This window comes from Pelophylax lessonae (genome assembly GCF_965119305.1).
Source record: "Pelophylax lessonae genome assembly, chromosome: 10".
Lineage (NCBI taxonomy): Eukaryota > Metazoa > Chordata > Amphibia > Anura > Ranidae > Pelophylax > Pelophylax lessonae.
Genome location: NC_138777.1, coordinates 169,127,697 through 169,154,132, shown reverse-complemented (window position 1 = coordinate 169,154,132; position 26,436 = coordinate 169,127,697). Strand labels below are relative to the sequence as shown.

General features: G+C 47.6%; 1 protein-coding gene across 1 annotated transcript in view; it reads left to right on the top strand.

Moving 5' to 3' along the window:
* Positions 1-886: 886 nt before the first annotated feature.
* Positions 887-26,436, top strand: part of TAF6L (TATA-box binding protein associated factor 6 like) — a 30,159-nt gene continuing 4,609 nt past the window's right edge. The window contains exons 1-8 of the mRNA XM_082270604.1: positions 887-892; positions 9,446-9,599; positions 9,909-9,995; positions 12,728-12,878; positions 12,969-13,019; positions 13,095-13,189; positions 17,192-17,266; positions 24,918-25,135. Coding sequence (XP_082126730.1) covers positions 9,453-9,599; positions 9,909-9,995; positions 12,728-12,878; positions 12,969-13,019; positions 13,095-13,189; positions 17,192-17,266; positions 24,918-25,135 — 824 coding nt within the window. The 5' untranslated portion in view covers positions 887-892; positions 9,446-9,452. The remainder of the gene's footprint in view (positions 893-9,445; positions 9,600-9,908; positions 9,996-12,727; positions 12,879-12,968; positions 13,020-13,094; positions 13,190-17,191; positions 17,267-24,917; positions 25,136-26,436) is intronic.

The following is a 26,436-nucleotide window of genomic DNA, read 5'->3' as shown; positions in this document are numbered from 1 at the left end:
CAAAGAGGAGACTTCTGCCCCCACAGCCATAGCTCTGCCCCCCCTACAGATCATCTCTGCAGCCTCCCCTTAGCCCTTCCCCCACAACAGCTAAACTCTCAATGCAGCTGCATTGGCTCTAACCCCTGCTCCCCCACCTGTGTACAAAGAGACCCCCTTCCCCTCCATCTGCCCACCACACAGTCAATTATTGGCTCTGCCTCTCCTCCACTGAACAGCAGCAGGAGATCGTCCAGCAGGGGGCGTCAGCATCCGAGTCACCATGCTGTTTCTCAGCCAGCATGGGATGCCTTGTCTATGTTATTCTTGGAATCCTGCCCTGAATCCGGGGCCAGACTTTCTCCGGGGACTGTCCCCAGAAATGTGGGACATCTGGTCACCCTTACCAATCTACACATTGATAAACATGTCCCACAGGGTGCGAGAAATAAAGCCATGGAACAACTCTGCCATTTATTTTTTCTGCCACAACTGATAAACTTAGATTGCCTGCAACCACCACTCTCCGTCACCGATTGCTCGGCCATGCCAGTTATGTCTTGCTCAGTTGATATCCAACTCGATTGTTTTGATGAAAAGACCCTCAAGGTGTTATCACACGGACAACATACACACTAACAGGGACGATTTCCATAACTGGAGCTACGTCCAATCAGGAGTTAGATTCCGCTTTCTGGAAGGAGAGCAGACGCGTAGCGTACTCTACACACCCCACATGTATCTCCACCAATCAGAGCCAGGCACACAGCCCTATGATCACATGACTTTACGGAAGATGAGTGACAAGAACGTTAGCCAATCAGCGATGTGTACGCCCAGCGGACAGGCCAGCCGAGCCGTGAGGCGGCGGGGAATACGAGCTCTGTAGTGTGTGAGAAGAGGGGGTCGCTCGGTGAGTTTCTCCTTCATCTTCGTTCAGTTATAGGCGGCTATTAAGATAGAAGCCTGCGTTCTGCTTTACGGCAGAGACCTCGGTGCGATGTACGTGAGCGCAGTGCTTGTTGGGAGAGGAGTACGTCGTGACGTCAGAGAGAGGCAAATGGGAGGTCCATGTTCTTGTAGAGTGTCATGTGCAGTGTGTGTACAGTCAGTGGGAGAGCTGACTGCTATTAGCCTGGGGACAGGTTGGGTACATATACATGCTCCCATATATAGTATTGGGGGGGATAGAAAAGGAACACAGTAATTCAGCTACTCCTGTCTGAATACATTCATGTGTCTTCCTACTGCAGTCTCTGTGTGCTTTATGTATTTCTATCAGATCTGTGCAGTAATCCAGTGTGAAGCTTCCCCTGTGTTCAGGAGCTTCCTGTAATACAGACCGGCCACTATTGCTCTCTCTCCTTGAGCACAGAGACTGGTCTGGTCTCCCTCCCCTCTTGTAGTGGGCGGAACCTGCAAGCCCCTCCCACAGCTCTCTGTACATGCTATATACAGCACAGTGATGTCATTGCTGTTTTTACTAGGTACTATCTGGGCTTACGAACATGTGTGGTGTACACAAAGTAGATTTATATCTCTTGTGGCTATTGAGGATTTAACTTAACCAGATATCGACTGCCCCACGTACATCTACTGCGGCAGGGCTGCCACTCTGGGCAGAATCCCGTACCTGTACGTGATTCTGCACTTCCGGGTCTGGAGCGCATGTGCCCCGCCGGTGACCTGCTCCCCTGGTGATTGGACAATGCAGAAGCCAATCAGCGGACCCGACAGTCGTTCAGGAGACAGGTAGAACGGCGATCTGCCTATGTAAACAAAGCTGATTGCCGTTCCGTGACAAGGGAAGGCAGAGATCCTGTGTTTCTGCCTTCCCACAGTACAAGCACCCCTCGCGCAGTTAGCAAGCACTCCCTAGGCACACATTTAACCCTTTGATTTCCCCCTGATGTTAACCCCTTCCCTGCCAGTGTCATTAGTACAGTGACTGCAAACTTTTTAAGCACTGATGACTGCATTAGTGTCACTGGTCCCTAAAAAGTGTCAGGTGTCTGATTTGACCACCGCAATATCACAACGGTTGCTGATTGCTGTCATTACTAGTAAAAAAAAAAAAAAAAATCTCCCCCCCACTATACTTCATGACCTCTCAGCAGCCTTCACTGACAGGGATGAGGGTGTAGCAAAGGGTGTTACAGGTCCTTGCAACACATCTGCCAGCAGCACACCACCAGCTGGAGAGTACAGCAGGCAAATTTCTCTGCCCCAGCTGCTGCATCAAAAAAAAAAAAAAAAATACACTCCCTGCTACCCCCCACTTGCCCAGCATCTAAATTCCAGCTTGTCCAAATAATGAAGGCTTGCAGGGAAAAATCAATTTAAATGTAATTTTTTTTCCTTGATAAATGTCAGTTTTGCTGCAGCAGGTTCTATACATGGAACCGATGCGCCACTTTACAGGCAGACTACAGGTACCCCTCCCCCCCCCCCCAAATTTTATTGTTTCACTTTAAGCATCATCAAAATCACTGCTCCTTTAAAAAAGATCTTTTCTCTTACGTCCTCCGACAGTCGCCGCCTCTTCATATTCGTCACTAATGGGGTTATTTATTGACCTTTTCTCCGTAGGAGTAGCTAGGCAACAGAATATATTAATATCAAAGCTTTTAGCATATCCCACCCCCAGGGGGTGGTCCCCTCAGTCAATACCTCCCTGCTTCCTGCATTTCCAACTCAGTTTCTAATGCCTAGCTCAGGAGTAGGTTGGGCTGTTCCTGTGCTGGGGCTCTTAGTCTCAGCTTCTTTTCTCTTTTTTGATTTTATTTGGAGTTTTTTCTCTTTCTTTTACTTAGCTGTTTATTTTCAGCGTTAGTTAGCTTTTTCTGATGAAGATGATCGTGCGGAGCTGGGTCTCAGTCTGGACACCCTGGATCCCAGGGCTCAGGGCCAGGGGCTTCCCAGCCTGCCATCGAGCGTTCAGCCTAGGTTTTGCCCTGGCACATTGAACGACCCATCCCTGTTCGCTGCAGGGATGCTATCGGTGAGGTGGCTACCTCACTGGACGCCATTGCGGTTTCGCACCGCAGTTCCGCTGCGTCATGGCTGCGACACTCCCTGTCCTCAGTACTGCGGTTTGGTCGCTGGAGCAGGCTCCCCACGCCATCCGAACTGGTAAGTGTAACTCTATGTGGGGACCTGTCTATTTGGGTGTCAGTCTTGGACTGTGTGACCCTGCATGTCTGTGTGGCTGCTGTGCTCCCTGTCAGTTCCTGTGTGGACTTGCTGCCTGTGTGTGGGCTTTGAAGGGGGGGGGGCTCTCCCGCTCTGCTGGTTGTAAGCATGAAGCAGTCAGATTTGAGGCATGCTGTGCGGCGATCGCTGCGGCGACCCGCCATTTTTTTGAGGCAAAATCTTGCTGGCCGGTCCTGTGTGGTAATGCACGGCGTTTTGGCGCCAAACGCCGCCATTTTGGCGGCGATCGATCAGGCCACATGTCGGCGCCATGTTCTATTTGCCCAAGGAATCCTCAGCCGGGCGGCCATGTTTGTGTAGCCTTGCATAGGCTTCATAGGGGCGGTCAGTCTTGCATCACTTCCTTTTGCTCTGGGACAGAGATCGGTGCAGCAGCCTGTGTGATCTCTCCAGGTTTTTATCTTCCCTTTTTTCCTGTATTCCTTGCCCAGTTTCTTGTCCCTGTGGGGGTCGGTGTATTCAGTGGGTGCGGTGGGCTCCGCTCGCCGCGATCTTAAAGGGGCAGTACCCTTTTCTTCCTTATATTGCTGGGGCATGGATTCTCAGGAATGCAAGTTTCCTCCCACCTTGGTGGGGGGCCAAGGGGCTGCTGCTTCCCCCGAGAGGCTGATCTGGCCACTATTGTGGCAAACTTAGCTGCTCAGGTGCAGATGCTGGTGGCTGATCGATCCACAAAACGGCCCAGGGTGTCTATTTCCTCTGATTCGGAGGGCGATGGGGCTGCTATGGCTGGAGTGCCCTTCTCAGGGTCTCACTCATCCCTAGACCTTGTGGGGTCTGACGGGGAGGCTGAGGTGGAAGGGGTTGATAAATCTCCCCCTGGCTCGTCTGAAGAGCTTGCACTCATGGATGAGTTAGTTGCTTCTATCAAGCAAACGCTGCATTTGCAGGATGAACCATGTCCTCCTGCTTTGATGTCCTCTTATGGGACGCAAAGGAAACGCAAAACATCGCAGGTTTTTCCTTGCTCTACGGAATTTCAGCGCGCTGTTGATGAGCAATGGCACAATTTAAAGAAGCCTTTTGCTGTGCCGAGTAGTTTCAAGCTGCGTTATCCCTTTACACCAGCTACTGATGAGCGTTGGTGTGTGCCGCCTCAGGTGGATCACGCGGTGGCGATTTTGAATAAATCAATTGCGATCCCTGCTGAGGATACCCCGGTGTTCCGGGACCCGACGGACAGGAGATTGGAATCTCTGGCCCGTCATGCCTATACGGTTGCTGGCTCTATGCTGAAGCCTATTTTTGCTTCCATTATGGCAGCCCAGGCTATTGCGGATTGGACGCAGGTGCTCAGGCGCACTCTGGTGGCTGACTCTGCCCCGCCGACAACTTTGGCTATGGTGGATCAGATTCATCAGGGTGTCATGTATTTGTGTGATGCGGACTTAGATTTGGTCCCTTTGGCTGCGCGTCTTTCTAGTGTGGCGGTCTTGAACCATCGCCTGATATGGCTGAAATGTTGGTCGGTTGACCAGTCTTCCCGCAAGACTTTGGCTAATTTGCCCTACGCGGGATCTCGCCTTTTTGGCGAATCTTTGGATACTCTGATAAAGGGTATTTCTGGGGGTAAGAGTACTCTCTTGCCCCAATCTCACAAGAATAAGTTTGTTCGTGGTAAGAAGAATGCCTCGTTTAGGCCCTCTCAGGGGTCCTTTCGTGCCTTTCGGTCGCACTATAAGGGCAAGCCCTTCAAGGGCCAAGGCTCCCAGAAGAAGCCGTGGACGGGTAAGCAGAAGTCCGGCCAGTCCGGATCCGCTGTCCATAACAATGCGGCCTGAAGGGACGCCCTCACCCGGTTCTGGGGTGGGGGGACGTTTGCTCGGTTTTCTTCAACCCTGGCTGGACCGCATTCGGGACAGATGGGTTCAGGAAATCGTTCGATCTGGATACATGATCGAGTTTCTCTCTCGGCCGGCGGGCAGATTTTTCCCTTCAAACCTTCAGCTGACTCCGGAGCGCTTGCAGGATCTGCACCTGGCGGTGCGGGACCTGCGGGCCCAGGGAGTGGTGGTTTCGGTGCCTCATCGGGACAGATTTCGGGGGTTCTATTCCAATCTGTTCACTGTGCCCAGAAAGGAGGGCAAGGTACGTCCGATTCTGGACTTAAAAGCTCTGAACCGCTTTGTGCGGGTTCGCAAGTTCCGCATGGAATCCCTGCGCACGGTGGTGGCTGCCCTGGTTCTGGGGGAATTCATGGCCTCCATTGACTTGAAGGATGCATACCTTCACATCCCCATTTTCGAGGGTCACCAGAGGTACCTTCGATTTGCCATTGCGGAGGATCATTATCAGTTCGTGGCGTTGCCCTTTGGTCTTGCTTCAGCTCCGCGGGTTTTCACCAAGGTGCTTGCACCGGTTCTGGCCTTATTGAGGGCCCAGGGCTTTTCTGTCCTGGGGTATCTGGACGATATCCTGATTCGGTCCGCGACCAGTCAGGGCCTGGTGAACGACCTGTCCATCACGATGCAGACTCTGCAGGAGTTCGGTTGGACGATAAATTTCCCAAAGTCAACGTTGTGTCCGTCGGTTCATCTTCCCTACCTGGGGATGATTCTGGACTCTGTTCAAGCGAAGGTCTTCCTGTCGGAAGACAAGCTTCGGACGCTTCAGTGCGAAGTCAGGTCCCTCAGGGACAATCAGTGCTCGTCCCTCCGGACGTGAATGAGGTGTCTGGGTTTGATGGTTTCGGCCTTCGAGGCGATTCCCTTCGCCCAGTTTCACACAAGGGAGCTTCAGGCGGAGGTCCTGGCCATGTGGGACGGGCGTCCGCAATCTCTGGATCTGCGGCTGTCGTTGAGCCGTTTCACCCGCAGGAGTCTTGTGGTGGCTCCAGTCCCCGGCGGTGTCGGGGGGCAAGTCCTTTCGTCCCTTGTTATGGACGGTGATCACCACGGATGCCGGTCTGTCGGGCTGGGGTGGTGTTCTGGGCGTTCTGTCCGCCCAGGGAACTTGGTCGGAGGAGGAATCCTCCCTTCCAATCAACATTCTGGAATTGCGAGCGATAAATCTCTGTCTTCTGCGTTGGACGGACAGGCTTCAGGGCCGTCCGGTTCGGGTACAGACGGACAATGCCACAGCGGTGGCCTACATCAACCACCAAGGGGGCACCAGGAGTGCCTGAGCGGCTCGGAAAGTAGCCGACATTCTGTCTTGGGCCGAGACGCTTGTTCCGGCGATATGGGCAGTTCACATTCCAGGGGTGGAAAACTGGCAGGCGGATTATCTGAGCCGCCAAACCCTGGACCAGGGAGAGTGGTCCCTTCACCCGGATGTCTTCCAGATGTTGTGCGCGAAGTGGGGGTCCCCAGATGTGGACCTGTTCGCGTCTCGTCTAAACAACAAGGTGGAAAGGTTCGTGGCACGGACGCGCGATCCTCGGGCAGACGCCTCAGACGCGTTAGTGGCGCCCTGGCATCAGTATCGCCTGATGTATGCCTTTCCACCGATTCAACTGCTGTCCAGGCTCCTTCGCAGGTTGGCCTCGGAACCGCACACGGTGATTCTGGTGGCACCGGACTGGCCTTGCCGGTCTTGGTACGCAGACCTCGTGATTCTGGCGGTCGACGCTCCGTGGCGTCTGCCACTTCGAGAGGATCTCCTGTCTCAAGGACCGATCTTCCATCCTGCTTTACAGTCGCTGGCTTTAACGGCCTGGCTGTTGAAAGCCAGGTCCTGAAGGATAGGGGTCTCTCCTCTGAGGTCATTCCCACTTTGATCAAGGTTTGGAAGGCCTCTTCGGGGAAGATTTACTACCGTACTTGGAAGGCTTACTTTGCCTGGTGTGAGTCCAGGGGATATTCCCCCTCGCTCGTACTCGGTATCGAGAGTGTTGGCTTTCCTTCAAACGGGCGTGGACCAGCGTTTGGGGTTGTCCACGATTAAGGGTCAGATTTCTGCGCTGGCCGTTCTCTTTCAACGCCCTGTGGCGTCTAACTCTTTGGTTAGCACCTTTGTTTAAGGGGTGCGACATTTGGTCCTTCCTAGGAGGGAGCCTTTGCCTCCATGGGATTTGAACCTGGTTCTGTCCGTGTTGCAACACGCTCCTTTTGAGAAGATCAGGGAGATCTCGTTGTCTCTGTCCAAGAAGGTTGCCTTCTTGGTGGCGATCACTTCGGCTCGCAGGGTGTCGGAGCTGGCGGCCTTGTCCTGCAAATCTCCGTATTTGGTGATTCACTTGGATAAGGTGGTCTTGCGACCTAACCTGTCTTTTCTTCCGAAGAGGATCTCGGGATTTCACCTTAATGAGGATATTGTTCTGCCTTCGCTTTGCGCGAAGCCTAAGCATCCGAAGGAGGTGGCTTTGCATTCCTTGGATGTTGTTAGGGCGATCAGGGTTTACCTGTCCTCGACTGAATCCTTTCGCAAGTCGGATTCTCTCTTTGTCCTTCCTGAGGGACCTCAGAAGGGCATGGCGGCGTCGGCTGCGACCATCGCCAAATGGATCAGACAGATGATTGTGCAAGCCTATGCTTTGAGGGGGAAGGTTCCTCCTTTTCCTGTGAAGGCGCACTCTACCAGGTCTCTGAGTACGTCTTGGGCTTATCGTCATCAGGCTTCTGTGGCCCAGGTGTGTAAGGCGGCGACTTGGTCGTCCGTTCACACCTTCTCGAAATTTTACAAAGTGGATGTTCAGGCATCGGCAGATGCTTCCTTTGGCCGTAAAGTTCTTAGTGCGACGGTGCCTTAGGGTCCCTTGTTTGGGCCCTTGGCTGTTGGGGTGTTTTTACCCCTAGGTTACTTGTTCTTTCCTGGGTTGTTGCTCCTGTTGAGCACGTTTTCCTGTTGCCCAGTTGGTTCTCTTACTTTTGGTAAGGTTCCTTTCTCTGATGTGGGTACTGCGTTGCTTTAGGCGCTGCTGCTTTTTTCCCACCCCTCATGTCTACACTGCTATGGGACGTCCCCATTAGTGACGAATATGAAGAGGCGGCGACTGTCGGAGGACGTAAGAGAAAACGGAATTTTTGTAAAATCTTACCTGTAAAATTCCTTTCTCTGAGTCCTCCGACAGTCGCCGCCCCCGCCCCTCTTTTGGGGTTTGTTTATGTACTCTACTGCTTTGCTACTGAAACTGAGTTGGAAATGCAGGAAGCAGGGAGGTATTGACTGAGGGGACCACCCCCTGGGGGTGGGATATGCTAAAAGCTTTGATATTAATATATTCTGTTGCCTAGCTACTCCTACGGAGCAAAGGTCAATAACCCCATTAGTGACGAATATGAAGAGGCGGCGACTGTCGGAGGACTCAGTGAAAGGAATTTTACAGGTAAGATTTTACAAAAATTCCGTTTTTTTTTGCATTGGTTCATGTCCCCCAGGGCAGTACCCGGTCTCCCTAGACCCTTTTTATTGCCAATAACTTGCATATAAGCCTTTAAAATGGGGGACTTTGATTTTTGAAGTTTGGGTCCTATAGGGTTCATGGTTTGGGTCTGAACTTTTGTGATGTTCAAGAGTTCTGGTGCGAACGGAACCGCTGGTGTTCGGCCCATCTCTTGAAATAACAACAGATAAATGTGCATTGAGAGAAAAGCATGTATATAACGAAAATCAACCTGGATACAATAAAAAAAAAAAAAAAAAAACAAGGCGGTGCAAGAAGAAGAAAAGAAAAGGAAGCAAAGGAAAGAAGGAAGAAGAGATCCGGTCATAAAGTAATAGAGACACCCCCATCCCATTGCCATAAATGAGGCATCAGGTTACAAAAGACGTGCGTTTAAGAAGCCCAAAGTTCCCAAGATTTTTTTTCTAATTTTTTTAACCGTATATTTCAGGACACTAACAGTACTCTCCTATAATTCCAGGCCAGGGACACGGAAGGCTGCTTCCAGGATTTGACCGCGTTCATTTTAGCCCTAAGTAAAATTAAAAATATCAAACGTTGAAGGTGGCCAGGGATCCCCTCAACTGGAGCATTGAGGAGAGCAAAACAAGGGGGGAAGTCAGAATTTTGCCACAGGCAAAAACTTTAGGACATTGAGGAGAGCAACCAAGGCAAAGACAAAAACTACAAATTCGAGGGCATTTCAACCAAACATGGTACATAGACCCTCGCAGATAACACCCTAGGAAACAAAGAGGATGCGTTGGGACCAAGTACCAATGGGTGAGCACATTCAGACTAGCCTCCATCAAAAGTAACATTGAAAATACCAGTGTAGGACCATGTGTGCTCCAGTTTTAATAAATTCCCCCAAATGTCTACTCCTCATACTGTCTTCAGTTTATTTAAATAATGTTCCTATCGTTTTAGTCCCGGGATGTCTCACACAGAGGACCGGCGCTATGTGGAGCTATGTCAGGACTCGGTTCGTCTGACTGCAGAAAGTGTGGGTCTAGAGATCACCGATGAGGTTGCTGCATTACTGGCAGAGGATGTATGTTACAGGCTGCGGGAAATCACTCAGGTATATTTAGAGCTTATTTGTCAGATATGGCATCTTATAACTAGCAGCTTCACCGCAATGGCAAGTCCGCGCTTGAGAAACCTAAGAGAGAGGTTTATTTCTTATTGAGAAAACCCATGCAGATTGGATTATTCTTTGTATTGTGTGTAATGTTGATGTGCATGTATCTGACATTAATTGTTGCGATTCCTAATACATTTACTAATTGTGGTTGGGTTTTAATAAGCAGTCCCCCAGTTCTAGAAATGTCTGATTTATTTTTCTCTGAACTTTTGTAGATAATGTTTCCTCTCACTTTTTGTCTCTCAGTTTAGCGCTCAGGCACTCAGGCACTGTAGGCGTAGAAGACTGACTGTTGAAGACTTCAACCGTGCTCTTCGCTGGAGCAATGTTGAGGTATGTTAAATATATGACTTTCTAAGTAAAGACTTCTTCATACTAGTGTGACACAGATCAACCAGTCAACTAAATTGCGCTTCATATCACAATTCCTGCTCACCTGCATTCCTCCTGTATAAGCTGTGGTACTACCTCTTATGGGCCCTGAACAAGTTTTTGATAAGCTTCAGGTTGCTGTATGTACTGTGATAGTAGCTTATTGTGGAGGATTTAGCTCTGACATCAAGTTAAAAAAATAGTGATTCCCCAAATGTCCATGGATTCTCACCTACCACTTAAAGCAGAGTTCCACCCATTTTTAATACGTTGGATTACATAGATGTATGTAATCCCCTTTAAAACTACTTTTACCAATGGAAACTTTTTTCTTTTTTTGCTAGTAAATACCTTAATTCCTGCTTTATTCCTCCTCTCCTCACTTCCGGGCCCAATCGGCGATGACGTCATTTGGCGATTCGCAGTGTGTGCTGGGATGTATTCCATGCCAGAAATCTCGCAGTATTACCCAGGAGCTAAGCTGTACTGTGTGTATTCAGGCCGTGACCTGCCCCGCCTCTGCCCCGCCTCCTCTCAGTGAGTTGTACTGTATGCATTGTATTCAGGACGTGCTCTGCCCCGCCTCCGCCCGCCTCCTCTCAGTGAGCGCGGACTGAAAGCATTATATCCTCACTGAGCTCACGGGGTGGAGGCGGGGCAGAGCACGTCCTGAATACAATGCATACAGTACAATTTACTGAGTACAATTTACTGAGAGGAGACGGGGCAGGTCACGGCCTGAATACACACAGTACAGCTTAGCTCCTGGGTAATACTGCGAGATTTCTGGAATGGAATACATCCAAGCACACACTGCGAATCGCCAAATGACGTCATCGCCGATTGGACCCGGAAGTGAGGAGAGGAGGAATAAAGCAGGAATTAAGGTATTTACTAGCAAAAAAAAAAAAAAGTTTCCATAGGTAAAAGTCGTTTTAAAGGGGATTACATAGATCTAAAGTTACAAAAATGGGTGGAACTCCACTTTAACCTTTTTACCGAACATCTAAAAGTAACACATAATCCTTAACCTAAGCTTTCAAAACAACTTTACCCTATTCAAGTGGATGGAAATCCTACATGAATGACATATCAATTGCCAAAGTACTGTGCGTTATGAACAATTGCCATTTTTTACATAAAATGCACACTTTCCCTTTATTTCATTCTTTGTTGAATCTCAGAGCTGCTGGTCTTCTGCAGCCTCTTTGAAACCACTTTGTGTCTGCATCCGTGTACTTTATCAATGGCTGCATGACATTTTCCAGCATGGGTTTCCTGGTTGTGATAACAGTGCACAACGCCTGTGTAATTTAACAGCCATTTGTAGTCTCCATCTTTGGCCTTTGTGACAACACAGGAATTTAATTGGGAGACAGGGAGAGAGCACTGGTTAACCACACAGGAAATACCTGAAATAGGACTTTCATGGCAGGATCATCAAGTGTAATTTCCATTAATGCTTTAGAATTAAAAATATTGAAAATACCATTTATAAATTACATTACCATTTTAAACCATTGAATGCAATTTTAATTACTGGATTTACACAAAATTTAACTCTTACCCTAACATATCCACCATTGCACGCTCCATCGTCTATCATTTCAATCTGAGCTGGGCTCTTACAGTGGCAGCACTGGCAGTAGTATCACACCAGGCCTCAGCCACAGCACAGGCTACAACAGTGTTACCTACCATGCCCACGCCCCCTTAAGGCCCGTACACACGCACCGATTGTCGGCCGAACGATCGGCCGTCTTTTGTCCAGTGCTGTCGTGTTAGTTGAAATGTGCTCTAGACTGCACACGAATTTTGTCGGCCAACAACAACCAACTTCAGAAGTGATGTCATGTGATGGTTAACTTTCCGTGTGTTTTTTTTCTTCTCTGAGCATGCCCAGTCTTGCTCATCTGGCTTTTGTCGGCCAAAATCTGTACTGACTGGCGAACAATTGGCCGTTCTGGTGACGGCCATCAAAAATTTTATAGCATGCAGACCAGATTTTGTTCGGCCGAAAAGCCGCAGTCGGTTGTCGGAAGCATCATACTAACAAGCCGACAATCGGCCGATCGGACGTTGGCCGAACATTTACGGCCGACAATCGGTACGTGTGTACGGGCCTTTAGACACACACCATGTTCAGGGGCTCTGTCCCCTATCCCCAGTACCAAACATGAGGAAAGTATCCCTGCCTCTCAGACTAGAGTTTTTAATTACATTACATTACTTTGGAAAGTGTAGTTCAAACACTGTACTACTTAGTACTTACAGCTAACCAGTGAAATTGAAGTATGTACAGTAACTGCTACTTTCTTTCCAGAGGATACTTGAGAACTGCTGAAGGATGGACCTTATGGAATATATATATTAAATAAATACATTTATACAATGTGAATGTGGTAAATCCGAGGACTTCAACTCCACATATATATAAATCATATAAACAGTGCAGGGAATAAACACAAGTTCTTGTACAATCGTAAAGATCTCAAAATGTTTCAGTCCCCTTTGAGTTATGTAAACTTGTTGAATGAATTGTCATGCTTACTAGACATTTTCCAGGGCACCATAAATGATTCAGGACTGGAGTCATGTGTCAGTTACGAACCATTATATAGAGAACTGCCAAACTTGATGATAATAACTTAGAAGAAAAAAACGGAATACCTAAAACATAATATTTCTTTCAGCCTGTGTATGGCCATGGATCACCTGATCCAGTTTCATTTAGAAGTGTCAGAGATGGTGATTGTCATTGTGCAGAGGACCGTGATATCAATCTAGTGGAACTGGCCTTGGCCACAAACATTCCCAAAGGGACAGCTGAGACTGCAGTGAGGGGTACGAAACTTTTATTTATTGAGTTACTAAGTGGTAAATTATTTAGGTTACCTATTATTATTCATTGGGCTTCCTTTCTTTTCCTTTCAGTCCATGTCTCTTACTTGGATGGAAAAGGAAATCTGGAGCCTCAGGGTACAGGTAAGTGTTTTTTATGTATTGCCCTGCACATGTCATGTATATTTCTGCATGCTAATTTATATTTTCTTCCTCCAGTTCCTGGTGCAGTCTCTTTACTGACCGATGACCTACTAAAATATTACCAGCGTGTGACAAGAGCAGTGCTGGGGGATGATTTACATCTCATGAAGGTGAGGAAAACGAAAAAAAAAATGATGTGTAGAATTTTTAGTTTGCAATAGACCATTTCAAATCAGTCACCCCATTGGCTCACCCTTAAGTAACCTTTAGTTTTTTTTTTTCATTATAAGGGTAGTCAGGTAAAGCTAAAATATTGATTTTAATATTTGATATTCTTATTTTTACACAACAAGCAGGGGCTCATTGTTTGCATGTTTTCCAAACTATCATTATCTGCTTTACAATCCTCAAAAGCTCTGAAAGTTGCACACAGCTGATTGAATCCAAGCAGTGACTTATCCCTCCCACTCTCTGCTCTTTTTAGATTGTGTCTGTCTACATACAGAAGCAGAGTCCAAAGCCATTATACAGTGGGGATTGAAAGTTTGGGCACCCCAGGTAAAAACTTGTATTAATGTGCATAAAGAAGCCAAGGAAAGATGGAAAAATCTCCAAAAGGCATCAAATTACAGATTAGACATTCTTATAATATGTCAACAAAAGTTAGATTTTATTTCCATCATTTACACTTTCAAAATTACAGAAAACAAAAAAATGGCTTCTGGAAAAGTTTGAGCACCCTGCAGAATTTATAGCATGCACTGTCCCCTTTGCAAGGCTGAGACCTGCCAGTGTCATGGATTGTTCTCAATCATCATCTGGGAAGACCAGGTGATGTCAATCTCAAAGGTTTTAAATGCCCAGACTCATCTGACCTTGCCCCAACAATCAGCACCATGGGATCTTCTAAGCAGTTGTCTAGAAAACTGAAACTGAAAATAGTTGACGCTCACAAAGCTGGAGAAGGCTATAAGAAGATAGCAAAGCATTTTCAGATGTCAATATCCTCTGTTCGGAATGTAATTAAGAAATGGCAGTCATCAGGAACAGTGGAAGTTAAAGCAAGATCTGGAAGACCAAGAAAAATATCAGACAGAACAGCTCGCAGGATTGTGAGAAAAAACATTCAAAACCCACGTTTGACTGCACGATCCCTCCAGAAAGATCTAGCAGACACTGGAGTTGTGGTACACTATTCCACTATAAAGAGATACTTGTACAAATATGGTCTTCATGGAAGAGTCATCAGAAGAAAACCTCTTCTACGTCCTCACCACAAAAATCAGCGTTTGAACTTTGCAAATGAACATATAGACAAGCCTGATGCATTTTGGAAACAAGTTCTGTGGACCGATGAGGTTAAAATTGAAATTTTTGGCCGGAATGAGCAAAGGTACGTTTGGAGAAGAAGGGGCACAGAATTTAATGAAAAGAACCTCTGTCCAACTGTTAAGCATGGGGGTGGATCAATCATGCTTTGGGGTTGTATTGCAGCCAGTGGCACAGGGAACATCTCACGAGTAGAAGGAAAAATGGATTCAATAAAATTTCAGGAAATTTTGGATGGTAACTTGATGCCATCTGTGAAAAAGCTGAAGTTAAAGAGAGGGTGGCTTCTACAAATGAATAATGATCCTAAACACACCTCGAAATCCACGGGGGATTACGTCAAGAGGCGTAAACTGAAGCTTTTGCCATGGTCTTCACAATCTCCTGACCTCAACATAATTGAAAATCTATGGATAAACCTTAAAAGAGCAGTGCGTGACACAGCCCAGAAATCTCAAAGAACTGGAAGACTTTTGTAAGGAAGAATGGGCAAAGATACCTCAAACAAGAATTAAAAGACTCTTGGCTGGCTACAAAAAGCGTTTACAGGCTGTGATACTTGCCAAAGGGGACAGTACAAGATATTAACTCTGCAGGGTGCCCAAACTTTTGCAGACGCCATTTTTTGGTTTTCTGTTATTTTGAAAGTGTAAACGATGGAAATAAAATCTAACTTTTGCTGACATATTATAAGAATGTCTAATCTGTAATTTGATGCCTTTTTGGAGATTTTTCCATCTTTCCTTGGCTTCTTTATACACATTAATACAAATTTTTACCTGGGGTGCCCAAACTTTCGATCCCCACTGTAGTTTATTTGTAAGAGAGCACAAAATCGAGTTGGGCTCAGCCATTCACAGGAAGCCTTGTATTTTTTAAATTAATACAAGGCTTTCTCTGGCTGATGTAAGATTGTGAGGATTTTTTGTTTTAACCATTAACTCTCTACTGACATCCATTTGTGGGGTCAATGCATTCCAAAAATCTCATTAAATGTACTACATAATTGCACAGCAAGCTGTGGATTAGTGCTTTCTAACTTACATATGTAGCAAATGGCAATGCCTCTGGTTTTAAAGCAGTTGTATCCCCTGTGTAAAAAAACAAAAACCCTGCAGGACAATGGAATAATGTGCTAGTATGCATTGCATACTAGCACATTATGAAATACTTCCCTTGGAACGAAGCCCCCACACGGTCGCCCGGACACCGCTGAGGGATCTGACATGTTCCCTTGGCGGCTCTTCCGGGTTCGCCGGCTCTGGCGCTGTGAGTGGCAAGGAGCCGGCAAGAGCTCTGAAGGTCCAGCAAGATACACCGGACCTTCAGAGCGCATGCGCCGCTGGTGTCAGCGGCTGCATGCAGGGTGAATATCTCCTAAACAGTGCAGGTTTAGGAGATATTAATTTTACCTACAGGTAAACCTTATCATTATGGGCTTAACTGTAGGTAAATATTAAAAAGCAGAGTATACTACCGCTTTAACTAAATGGTAGATGAACCCGGGTAAACGTGTATAATGGAGCTCCTACAGCCATCATTCTTTCTTCATTGTTCAATCTGATATATAGACAAACACTCTATGCCTCAAATGAGATTCCCATGATTTCCTCCTCTTTAAACTTGAGATGCACAGACCAGGGGGAAATACAAGTCGCAAGTATATACATCAGCAATATGAAAATAATGCCTTCCAAACATTTTCCCAGCTGCAGTCTCAATACCCTGCCTTTAGGCACCTGATTTTTAAAATTACATCTAGTTTCCCACTTTTCTGTAAAATTACTTATTTTTAAGGACAACAAGTTAACGAAAATCCTAACTGAGTGGGAGCACAGATATATCTACTATTACAGATCCAGAATGGAAAGAAGTCTTGTCAGTTTATTTATACAGTGATATTTTCACTTTCAATAGGTTTTTATTACCATTTTTTTTAGAAAATACAAAGCGTAACCCATTTTAGCGTGTGGGTAAATACAATGCATCTATAATTTTTTAAATAGTAACCATCAACTGTCAGGAGTGAAGAACAACAGACGGCAGTATTTTCATTATACATATTAATCATCCATAAGACAATTTAAAGAGGTTGTAAACCCTCTCTTATAACTTGTACCTCTAGGTAAGCCTTTAATAAGGCTTACCTATAGGTACTGTAAATATCTCCTAAACTTGCACCATTGCACTGTCAATCACAGCCAGGAACCAGGGCGGGGCTGAGCCCCATTCTGTATCTCTTATGGACACACAGAGTGGGGCTTGGGAGCGACCGCGCACGAGTGCCCCTATAGCAAGCGGCTTGCTATGGGGCCATTTAGAGAAGAGGAGGAGCTAAGAGCACTGGCAAAGGACCCGAGAAGAGGAGGATAGGGGTTGCTTTGTGCAAAACTATTACAAAGAACAGGCGTATGACATGTTTGTTATTTAAAAAAATAAACCTTTTAATATCACTCCAACTAGTATAGGTCGAGATTGCTAATCCAGGGAATATCCAATTTGCCTTCTGGGGGATCAGAAGAGAATGTATTTTTCCCTGCTAGAGCAAATTGGACCATGTTTTAACTGGTCTTTTGCCTTTGTCTGGATCAACTATGGGTATAAGGTTCTGTAATGAGGTTTTCTATTTATTTATTTATTTTCTTTTTTTTTTCTGTTGGTTCAGCTAGATAGATTTGTGTCTTTTTTTTCTAAATCCAACAACTGTACCTATGTGTGCTGCATTTTGATTGCATTGAAAGTGTCCCCTTATCCAGACATCTGTTAAAAAATATGCAGGCATTCCTGTGCTGTGTGTTATGAAACTCTAATTTATTCTATCTTTGTCCCTCATTACCATCCAGGTGGCTCTTCAGGATTTACAGACTAACCCAAAGATTGCAGCTCTGTTGCCTTATTTTGTATATGTTGTGAGTGGGGTAAGTGTATTGCAATTCACATTTGTGTACCAGTAAATAGAGGGGATAGACAAAATAAAAAACACCTAAATATATAATAATATCCAGGACCTAAAAAGTAGGAACACATTTTGCCATCTATAAAGCATCAATTTTAAATGCTATTCAGGACCTAATAAGAAGTAGGAATGCCCTTTTCCTCTAAAAAATGTCAATGTAAATGCTGTCATAGAGGTCCTGAACTGGGTGTACTGCGTTCAAGAAGGTACGACTTTAGTTCCTTGAAAGATAAAAATGTTGATTTATTATTTTGCTTTTTGGAAACGCCTATAAAGATCATTTGATATTTAGATCTAATGATTGGAGAGGAGTGACTCACGTTTTGCAGTGGCATTTGTAATTGTGGTTGTTACTTAAAAGTCAAACTTCTTCTTCATGAGCTTTTCTGTTATATTGTTAACCCACTTATTACAAATCAACAAGGACATCAGGGCCATAATTGGGACGGTTTACATAACATTCAACCCAGTTATCATTGTTGCTAACCCTTTATCTATCTTTAGATATTTTTTCCCCAACTGTAATCAAAACACCAATAGGGTACAGTATGAGAAGATCTACTTACTGAAGTTTTGGGTACTTGAGTCCTAAGGCATCACAGAACGAATGGCTCACGTTTTTTAGGGTTTGACCCCAGTAGAAAATAAAGCAGGCAACATACTTATTCAGAACTAGAAAATATATGCCTGATTAAAGCAATACTCCACCCAAGAGGGGAAGTTCCGCTTTAATAACTCGTCCCCCGCTCCTCGTGCACAATTGCCACTTTTGAGGAGCAGCTGGGGCAGGTACCCTATTTTGACAGGTAAATGAATGAGTATGGAGTCGCGCTATATCAATACGTCAATAATGAAAAATGCTAATTAGGTAGTGGTAAACTGCTAAAATAAATAAATGTAATAATTCACGTGCTTCAACACATATACCATGTATATACAAAACGTATGATGCAAATGTGCATGTGCAAACAGATAGAACATCAACAAATGTTAAACATATTATCCAATCAAAAATGTCAGAGTCCAAAATTATATATAAACATTATAAGTGAAGCTCCAAAAAACATATATAAAAGTGTCCAAACTCTATAGTGCAATAGTGAAAAGTGATCAGCAAAAAATTGTTGAAGAAAGAAATTGTGATCCAAACAGTAATAGCAAATGTCCTTTCTCCACAACCGATATCCAACACTGAGTGCAATGGCCGCTCACCTTAGAAGGAATAATGAACGTTTTTTTTTTCAGTGATCAAGTGTTGGCTGAAGGGGATCACTCCATAACTGGTCAAATGCAGCTCATAAAGATAAAATAGGAATCTCCATAGTGTGATATTGTAAAAACGGAATTTTTGTAAAATCTTAACTGTAAAATTCCTTTCTCTGAGTCCTCCGACAGTCGCCGCCTCCTCTAAGTCATCACTGTTGGGTATTGTCTTCCTATCCGTAGGAATAGCTAGGCATATAGACTTAGTCCAAAGACAAAAGGCATTAGCATATACACACCCATGGGGGCTGTCCCATCTGGTCAATACCCCCCCTGCATCACCACTCCCAACTCAGTTTGGTAGCATAGCAGTAGGTAATAAGAACCCCAAAAGAGGGGCGGGGGCGGCGACTGTCGGAGGACTCCGAGAAAGGATTTTTACAGGTAAGATTTTACAAAAATTCCGTTTTCTCTTACGTCCTCCGACAGTCGCCACCTCCTCTAAGTCATCACTGTTGGGATGTCCCAAAGCAGTATAGACATGAGGGGTGGGAGATGCAACCGTAGAAAAGGCAACGCAGTACCCACATCAGAGAAAGGAATCTTACATGCACCGTAAGAAAACCAACTGGGCAACAGAAAAAAACAATGCTCAATAGGAGCAACAGCCCAGGAAAGCAAATGCCAACAGCCAGGGACCCAGAAAAAAATTCAAGGGTCCATCATGGCACTGCCGCACTGAGAACTTTGCGGCCAAAAGAAGCATCAGCTGATGCCAGAATGTCTACTTTGTAGAATTTGGAAAAAGTGTGCACTGACGACCAAGTCGCCGCCTTGCACACCTGGGCCACCAAGGCCCGATGCCAATAGGCCCAGGACGCACTCAAAGACCTGGTAGAGTGTGCCTTAACAGGGAAGGGTGGAACCCGTTCCTTCAAGGCGTAAGTCTGCTCAATGGTCTGTCTGATCCATTTTGCAATAGTTTCTGCGGACGCAGCCATGCCCTTCCGAGATCCCTCAGGAAGGATAAAGAGGGAATCCGTCTTCCGAAAAGATTCCGTAGACGACAGGTATACCCTGATCGCCCTGACAACATCCAAGGAATGCAAGGCAATCTCCTTTGGATGTTTAGGCTTCGTACAAAGCGAAGGCAGGACAATGTCCTCATTAAGGTGAAATTCAGAGATCACCTTGGGAAGGAAGGATGGGGGTGGTCTCAAAACCACCTTATCCTTGTGAATTATCAAGTAAGGGGAGCGGCAAGACAACGCCGCTAGCTCCGACACTCTGCGAGCCGAAGTGATCGCCACCAGAAAAGCAACCTTTTTCGACAGCAGAGGCAACGATATCTCCCTGATGTTTTCAAAGGGAGCACGCTGTAACGCGGACAGAACCAAGTTCAAGTCCCATGGAGGTAAAGGCTCTTTCCTGGGAGGAGCCAAATGTCGCACACTTTGAATGAAGGTGCGCACCAAGGAATGAGATGCCACAGGACGTTGGAAAAGGACAGCCAGTGCAGACACCTGGCCCTTTATTGTGGCCAGCGCCAGGCGCTGATCCACTCCAGACTGGAGGAAAGCCAAGATTCTCGACACCGAGTAAGAACGAGGGGAGAACCCCCTGGACTCACACCAGGTGAAATAGGCTTTCCAGGTACGGTAATAGATCTTACCAGAGGAGGATTTCCTAGCCTTGATTAGGGTAGGGATAACCTCAGGGAATAGACCCTTGTCCTTCAAGACATGGGTCTCAACAGCCAGGCCGTTAAAGCCAGCGACTGTAAAGCAGGATGGAAGATCGGACCTTGAGACAGGAGATCTTCCCGCAGAGGCAGACGCCACGGAGGCGCCACTGCCAGTTGAACGTCGGCGTACCAGGACCGGCGAGGCCAGTCCGGAGCCACCAGAATCACCATGTGCGGTTCCGAGACCAATCTGCGAAGGAGCCGGGATAGTAACTGAATCGGAGGAAAGGCGTACATCAGACGATACTGATGCCAAGGGGCCACCAACGCATCCGAGGCGTCCGCCCACGGATCACGCGTTCTTGCCACGAACCTTTCCACCTTTCGATTTAGCCGGGATGCAAACCGATCCACGTCTGGGGATCCTCACCTCGCACACAGCATCTGAAAGACCTCCGGGTGTAGGGACCATTCCCCCTGGTCCAGGGTCTGGTGGCTCAGATAGTCGGCCTGCCAATTTTCCACACCCGGGAAGGTGAACTGCTGAGATCGCCGGGACATGAGTCTCGGCCCACGACAGAATGTCGGTCACCTCCCGGGCCGCTCGAGCACTCCTGGTGCCCCCCTGGTGGTTGATGTAAGCCACCGCGGTAGCATTGTCCGTCTGTACGCGAACAGGCAGGCCCCGGAGACGGCCGACCACTGGAAGAGACAGTTTTATCGCTCGTAATTCCAGCACATTTATCGGGAGGGAGGACTCCTCCTCCGACCAAGTGCCCTGGGCAGACAGGTTGCCCAGGACTCCACCCCAGCCCGACAGGCGGAAGGACTTGCCTTCCGCCACCGACGGGGACTGGATCCACCATAGAAGAGCCAATCTGGTCTGGTGACTCAAGGAGACATCCAGATCCAAGGACTGAGGAAGTCTGTCCCACCTGGCCAGGATCTCCGTCTGGAGAGCCCACGTGTGGAACTGGGCAAAGGGAATCGCCTCGAAGGCCGACACCATCAACCCCAGGCCCCGCATGCAGGTCCTGAGTGACGAGGACGGATTGTCCCTGAGGGACCTGAGTTCATCCCACAAAGTCCGGAGCTCGTCCTCTGGCAAGAACACCTTTGCCTGAGCAGAGTCCTGAACCATCCCCAGATAGGGAAGGCGAAGTGATGGAGACAACGCCGATTTCCGAACGTTGATGGTCCATACGAACTCCTGGAGCGTCTGTACCGTGATGGACAGATCGCGCACAAGGTCCTGGCTGGCACGCGATCTCAGAAGAAGATCGTCCAGGTACCCCAGGACCGCAATGCCCTGGACCCGCAGCAGGCCCAGAACCGGCGCCAACACCTTGGTAAACACCCTTGGTGCCGAAGCGAGACCGAGAGGTAACGCCACAAACTGGTAGTGGTCCTCTGCGATAGCAAACCGAAGGTACCGCTGATGACCCTCGAAAATGGGGATGTGCAGGTACGCATCCTTCAGATCTATCGAAGCCAGGAATTCTCCTGGACTCAAGGAGGCCACAACCGAACGGAGAGACTCCATTCGAAACTTCCGAACACGCACAAAGCGGTTCAGCGCTTTCAGGTCCAGAATAGGACACACTTTGCCCTCCTTCCTGGGCACAGTGAACAGATTTGAATAAAACCCCCGAAACCTGTCCCGATGAGGCACCGGGACAATCACTCCCTGAGCAAGCAGGTCCTGCACCGCTTGATGCAAGTCCTGCCGATGCCCCGGAAGCAGATGGAGATTGGAGGGAAAGAATCTGTCCGCCGGCCGGGAAAGGAATTCGATCTTGTAACCTGATCGAATGATTTCCTGAACCCACCTGTCCGATATCCGGAGCAGCCAAGGTTGGAGGAAACCGCGCAAACGTCCCCCCACCCCTGAAACGGGTGAGGGCGCCCCTTCAGGCAGAGGCGGATTGTCCCGCCGAGCCGGCATTGCCGGCCTTCTGCTTACCCGCCCAGGGCTTCTTCTGGTTGCCCTGAGCCTTGAAGGGCTTGCCCTTGGATTGGTTCCGAAAGGCACGAAAGGACCCCTGATTGGATCTAGGCGCAGAACCCCGCTTGCCTCGGAAAGACTTGTTCTTCGGGTTCTGCGGCAGCATAGTGCTCTTGCCCCCCGTGACGCCTTTCACCAAGGTGTCCAACGCCTCGCCAAAAAGGCGAGAGCCAGCATAGGGAAAATCGGCAACAGTTTTCCTTGAGGACTGGTCGGCCGACCAGCTCTTCAGCCATATCAGTCGCCGGTTAAGTACCGCGAAACTAGAGAGGCGAGCCACCAAGGGGCCTCATTTAAGGCTGCATCACACAAATACATGACTCCTTGGTGGATCTGATCCACCATTTCCAGCCGGGCAAGCGGCACGTCATCAGACACGAGATTGCTCCTAAGCATCTTAGTCCAATCAGCCACCGCCTAAGCCACCAGAACGGACGCGAAAACGGGTTTGAGCAGCGAACCCGCCACCGTATAAGAATGGCGGGCTAGAGACTCCAACCGCCGGTCCGTGGGATCCCGGAAAACCGGGGTATCCTCAGTAGGAACCAAGGTAGCCTTGTTCAACACGGCCACAGTGTGATCCACCTGTGGAGGCACACACCATCGTGATTCCGTAGCCAGCGCAAAAGGATAAAGCAATTTGAACCCACTAGGTACCAGGAATGGACGTTTTAACGTGTGCCACATTTCATTAACCGTGTAATGGAATTCCGCTGGGCAGGGAAAAACCTGCGCAGACTTGCAGGTCCTGTGCATCCCAAACGAGGACACAACGCCCGGAGGACAGGGCTCATCCTCTAAATGCAAGGTTACTTTAACAGAAACAATTAACTCATCCATGGTCGCCCGTTCTTCAGGTGACCCTGGGGAGGATGTATCAACACCCTCCAGTTCAGCCTCCCCCTCAGACCCCGGGGGGTCCAAGGATGAGCGGGACCCTGAAAAGGGCACGCTCGCAGCAGCAGCAGCCATATCCCCATCTGAATCAGAAGAGAGAGACAACCTGGGCCTCTTTCTCGCAGCCCGTTCAGACATCAGCATTTCCATATTTGCCACCAAAGTCGCTACCACGGCAGCCAGATCAGGTCACAGCGGAGCCACAGGAGAACTGGGGTCCCCCACTAAAGCTGAAGGAAACTTGCTTTCCTGAGAATCCATGGCTCAAGTTATCAGAACAGTGCAAAAACTGTGTACTGTCCCCTTTAAGAGCGCTGCGGTGTGCGCAGTCCACCGCTACTGCTACAGAAACTGAGCCAGAAGCGATATACAGAGGGAAATTGAGAGTGATAACCTGCAGAGCCCGCAGAGCGTTGCTACCAGTGTCCTTGCTGCTGATGGAAAGGAAGTGCTGCTGGAGAGGGCTGGACTATATGCCAGACCCCGGGAAAATGGCTGCCCCATAGGGATGCATGCGGCCGGACCGATCGTTCCACCGCCCACAGAATGGCGGCGGATGGCGCCAAAATGACATGTATGATCGCCCCAGAGGAGCTATACATGTGTGCCCACAGTAAAGATGGCGGACCGCGCGAAAATGCACCGCTGCGGTCGCCGCACAAGCACAAACGTCTGCACCCCCAACATGCACCTAAGTTGACACAGGGACAGGGACCCCCAGGCAACATACAGATCTGCACAAGCGAACCCCGCAGGGATCGCACAGGGAGTCACACAGGCACAGACACGGGGAACACACAGCAACACAGACTGCCACCCCAAACAGAGGCCCCACACAGAAAAGTACTTACCTGTACCAGATGGCGTGGGGAGCCTCCATGCACGGAAAACCTCTGTCCTCATCTGACAGGGAGTGTCGTGAGCCAGGGACTTGACGCTGCAGCACCGCAGACGAGTCCTGTGAGGTAGCCACCTCACGGCTGCATCCCTGTAGCGAACAGGGATGGGTTGTTCGTAATGCCAGGGCGAACCATAGCTGAACGCTCGATGGCGGGCTGGGGGTCCATCTGACCCTTTTGCTCTGGAGAACCAGGGCGGCCAGTCCGAATCCCAGCACCGCATGATCCATTTTCATCCGAAGAGAAGACTAACACTAGAAGCTGACAAAATAAACAGCTAGTAAAGTAAAAGAAAAAACTGACATTTTCAAAGAAAATCAAATAAAATGATTAGGAAGGCTGAGACTGAAGCCCCAGCACAAGGGAAGCCTGACTATTCCTGACGCTAGGCAGATTAAAACTGAGTTGGGAGTGGTGATGCAGGGGGGGTATTGACCAGATGGGACAGCCCCCATGGGTGTGTATATGCTAATGCCTTTTGTCTTTGGACTAAGTCTATATGCCTAGCTATTCCTACGGATAGGAAGACAATACCCAACAGTGATGACTTAGAGGAGGCGGCGACTGTCGGAGGACGTAAGAGAAATAAGGCTTTATTATAAAACAGTAATCACTTACAATGCAGTATAAAACAGCAGATGTAACCTGGGGAAAAAAACCGAGGGGTCCTAGGGAGATCCCAGTTGAAAATTCTGAACTTCCGGTCTCGGCCGTAGACTGGAAGTGACGCCACCTGGATCCTCCCGACGCATTGCGTCACAATCAAGTGGCTTTCTCAAGGGCCCTGGAGATTCCTATTTTATCTGTATTTGTATATGGCTTCAAGAAAGTTTTTTGCATATTTCCCTAACTGGAATAACTCATTAGTGCTTTTAATAATACCCAACCTTGTACTCAATTCTTCCTTCCTTTTTATTTTTTTTAGGTTAAATCTGTTAGTCATGATCTTGAACAGCTGAGCCGTTTGTTGCTGTTGGTGAGGTCTCTCCTGTGGAACCCCTATCTTTATTTGGGTAGTTATGGATACAGTCTCATGCAGAGTGTTTTGTACTGTGTGACTGAGCCCTTAGCTGCCTCCATAAACCCACTTAATGACCACTGGACTTTGCGGGACTATGGCGCAGGATTGCTGAGTTGTATTTGGTAAGCCCGCCAATATACATACATACATATAGTAGCTATCCTTTTATTCACATTTGCATCTGCCATGTGTTCCTGAAAACATTTAAAGAAATTTTCAGTCGATCAGTTATAACCGCAAACTAACATTAGTGTTGTAATGGCCCTGATTCCTGCCTAATTGGGAAATAAACATCATCCACCTTGCTACCAAGGGCCACCTTAACCACTTGCCGACCGCTCACATGGAGCGTACTGCGACAAAGTGGCTCGTTATCGTCCAGCGACGTAGGTCTACGTCGCTGGACTCCTCCCCTTGTGGGCGGCGCGCACGCGCCGCCGGAGGCTCGCTCCCGCTGTATTCAGACACAGCGGGAGTCGGGCCAGGGGAGGAGAGGCGGTGATCACCGCCGCTCTTCCCCGATCGTCGGCGATCGAGTGTGGAGATCCGCCCGCTTGTGTAAACAAAGCAGGTGGATCTCCTAAGTGACAGACAGTCACAGATTACAGGATTCAGCATAGCTGAACCTGCGATCTGTGCCTGTGTCACACAGTCCCCTCCCCCCACACACGTCAGTAAGCACCAGGCATACATTAACCCCTTGATCACCAATAAAAGTTAACCCCTTCCCTGCCAGTGTCATTTTTACAGTAACAGTGCATATTTATAGCACTGATTACTGTAGTAATGTCACTGGTACCCACAAAAGTATCAAAAATGTCAGTTAGGGGTCTGATCTGTCCGCCGCATTGTCGCATTCCCGCAAAAAAATCGCAGATCGCCGCCATTACTAGTTAAAAAAAAAAAATGACATAAATTTCCCGTAGTTAGTAGCTGCGATAACTTTTACGCAAACCAATCAAAATATGCTTATTGTGATTTTTTTACCAAAAATATGTAGCAGAAACAAATTGGCCTAAAATGTTAAAAAATTTTGATTTTTACATTTTTTTGGGGGGAATTTCATATAAAAAAATGTGAAAAATATTGTTATTTTTTCAAAATTGTCGCTCTTTGTTTGTTTATAGCGCAAAAAGTAAAAATCGCACAGGTGATCAAATACCACCAAAGAAAGCTCTATATATGGGGAAAAAAGGACATAAATTTAATTTGGGTACAGCGTCGCACGACCGCGCAATTGTCCGTTAAAGTAACGCAGTGCCGAATCGCAAAATATGGCCTGGTCAGGAATGGGGTAAAATCTTCCGGTCTTAAAGCGGTTAAAAATACACTCATTGAGAATTTTTTGTCAAAGACATGTAGCTAAATACATTTTGGCCTAAATATATGACAAAAATTGAATATATTGGATATTTTTTAACTG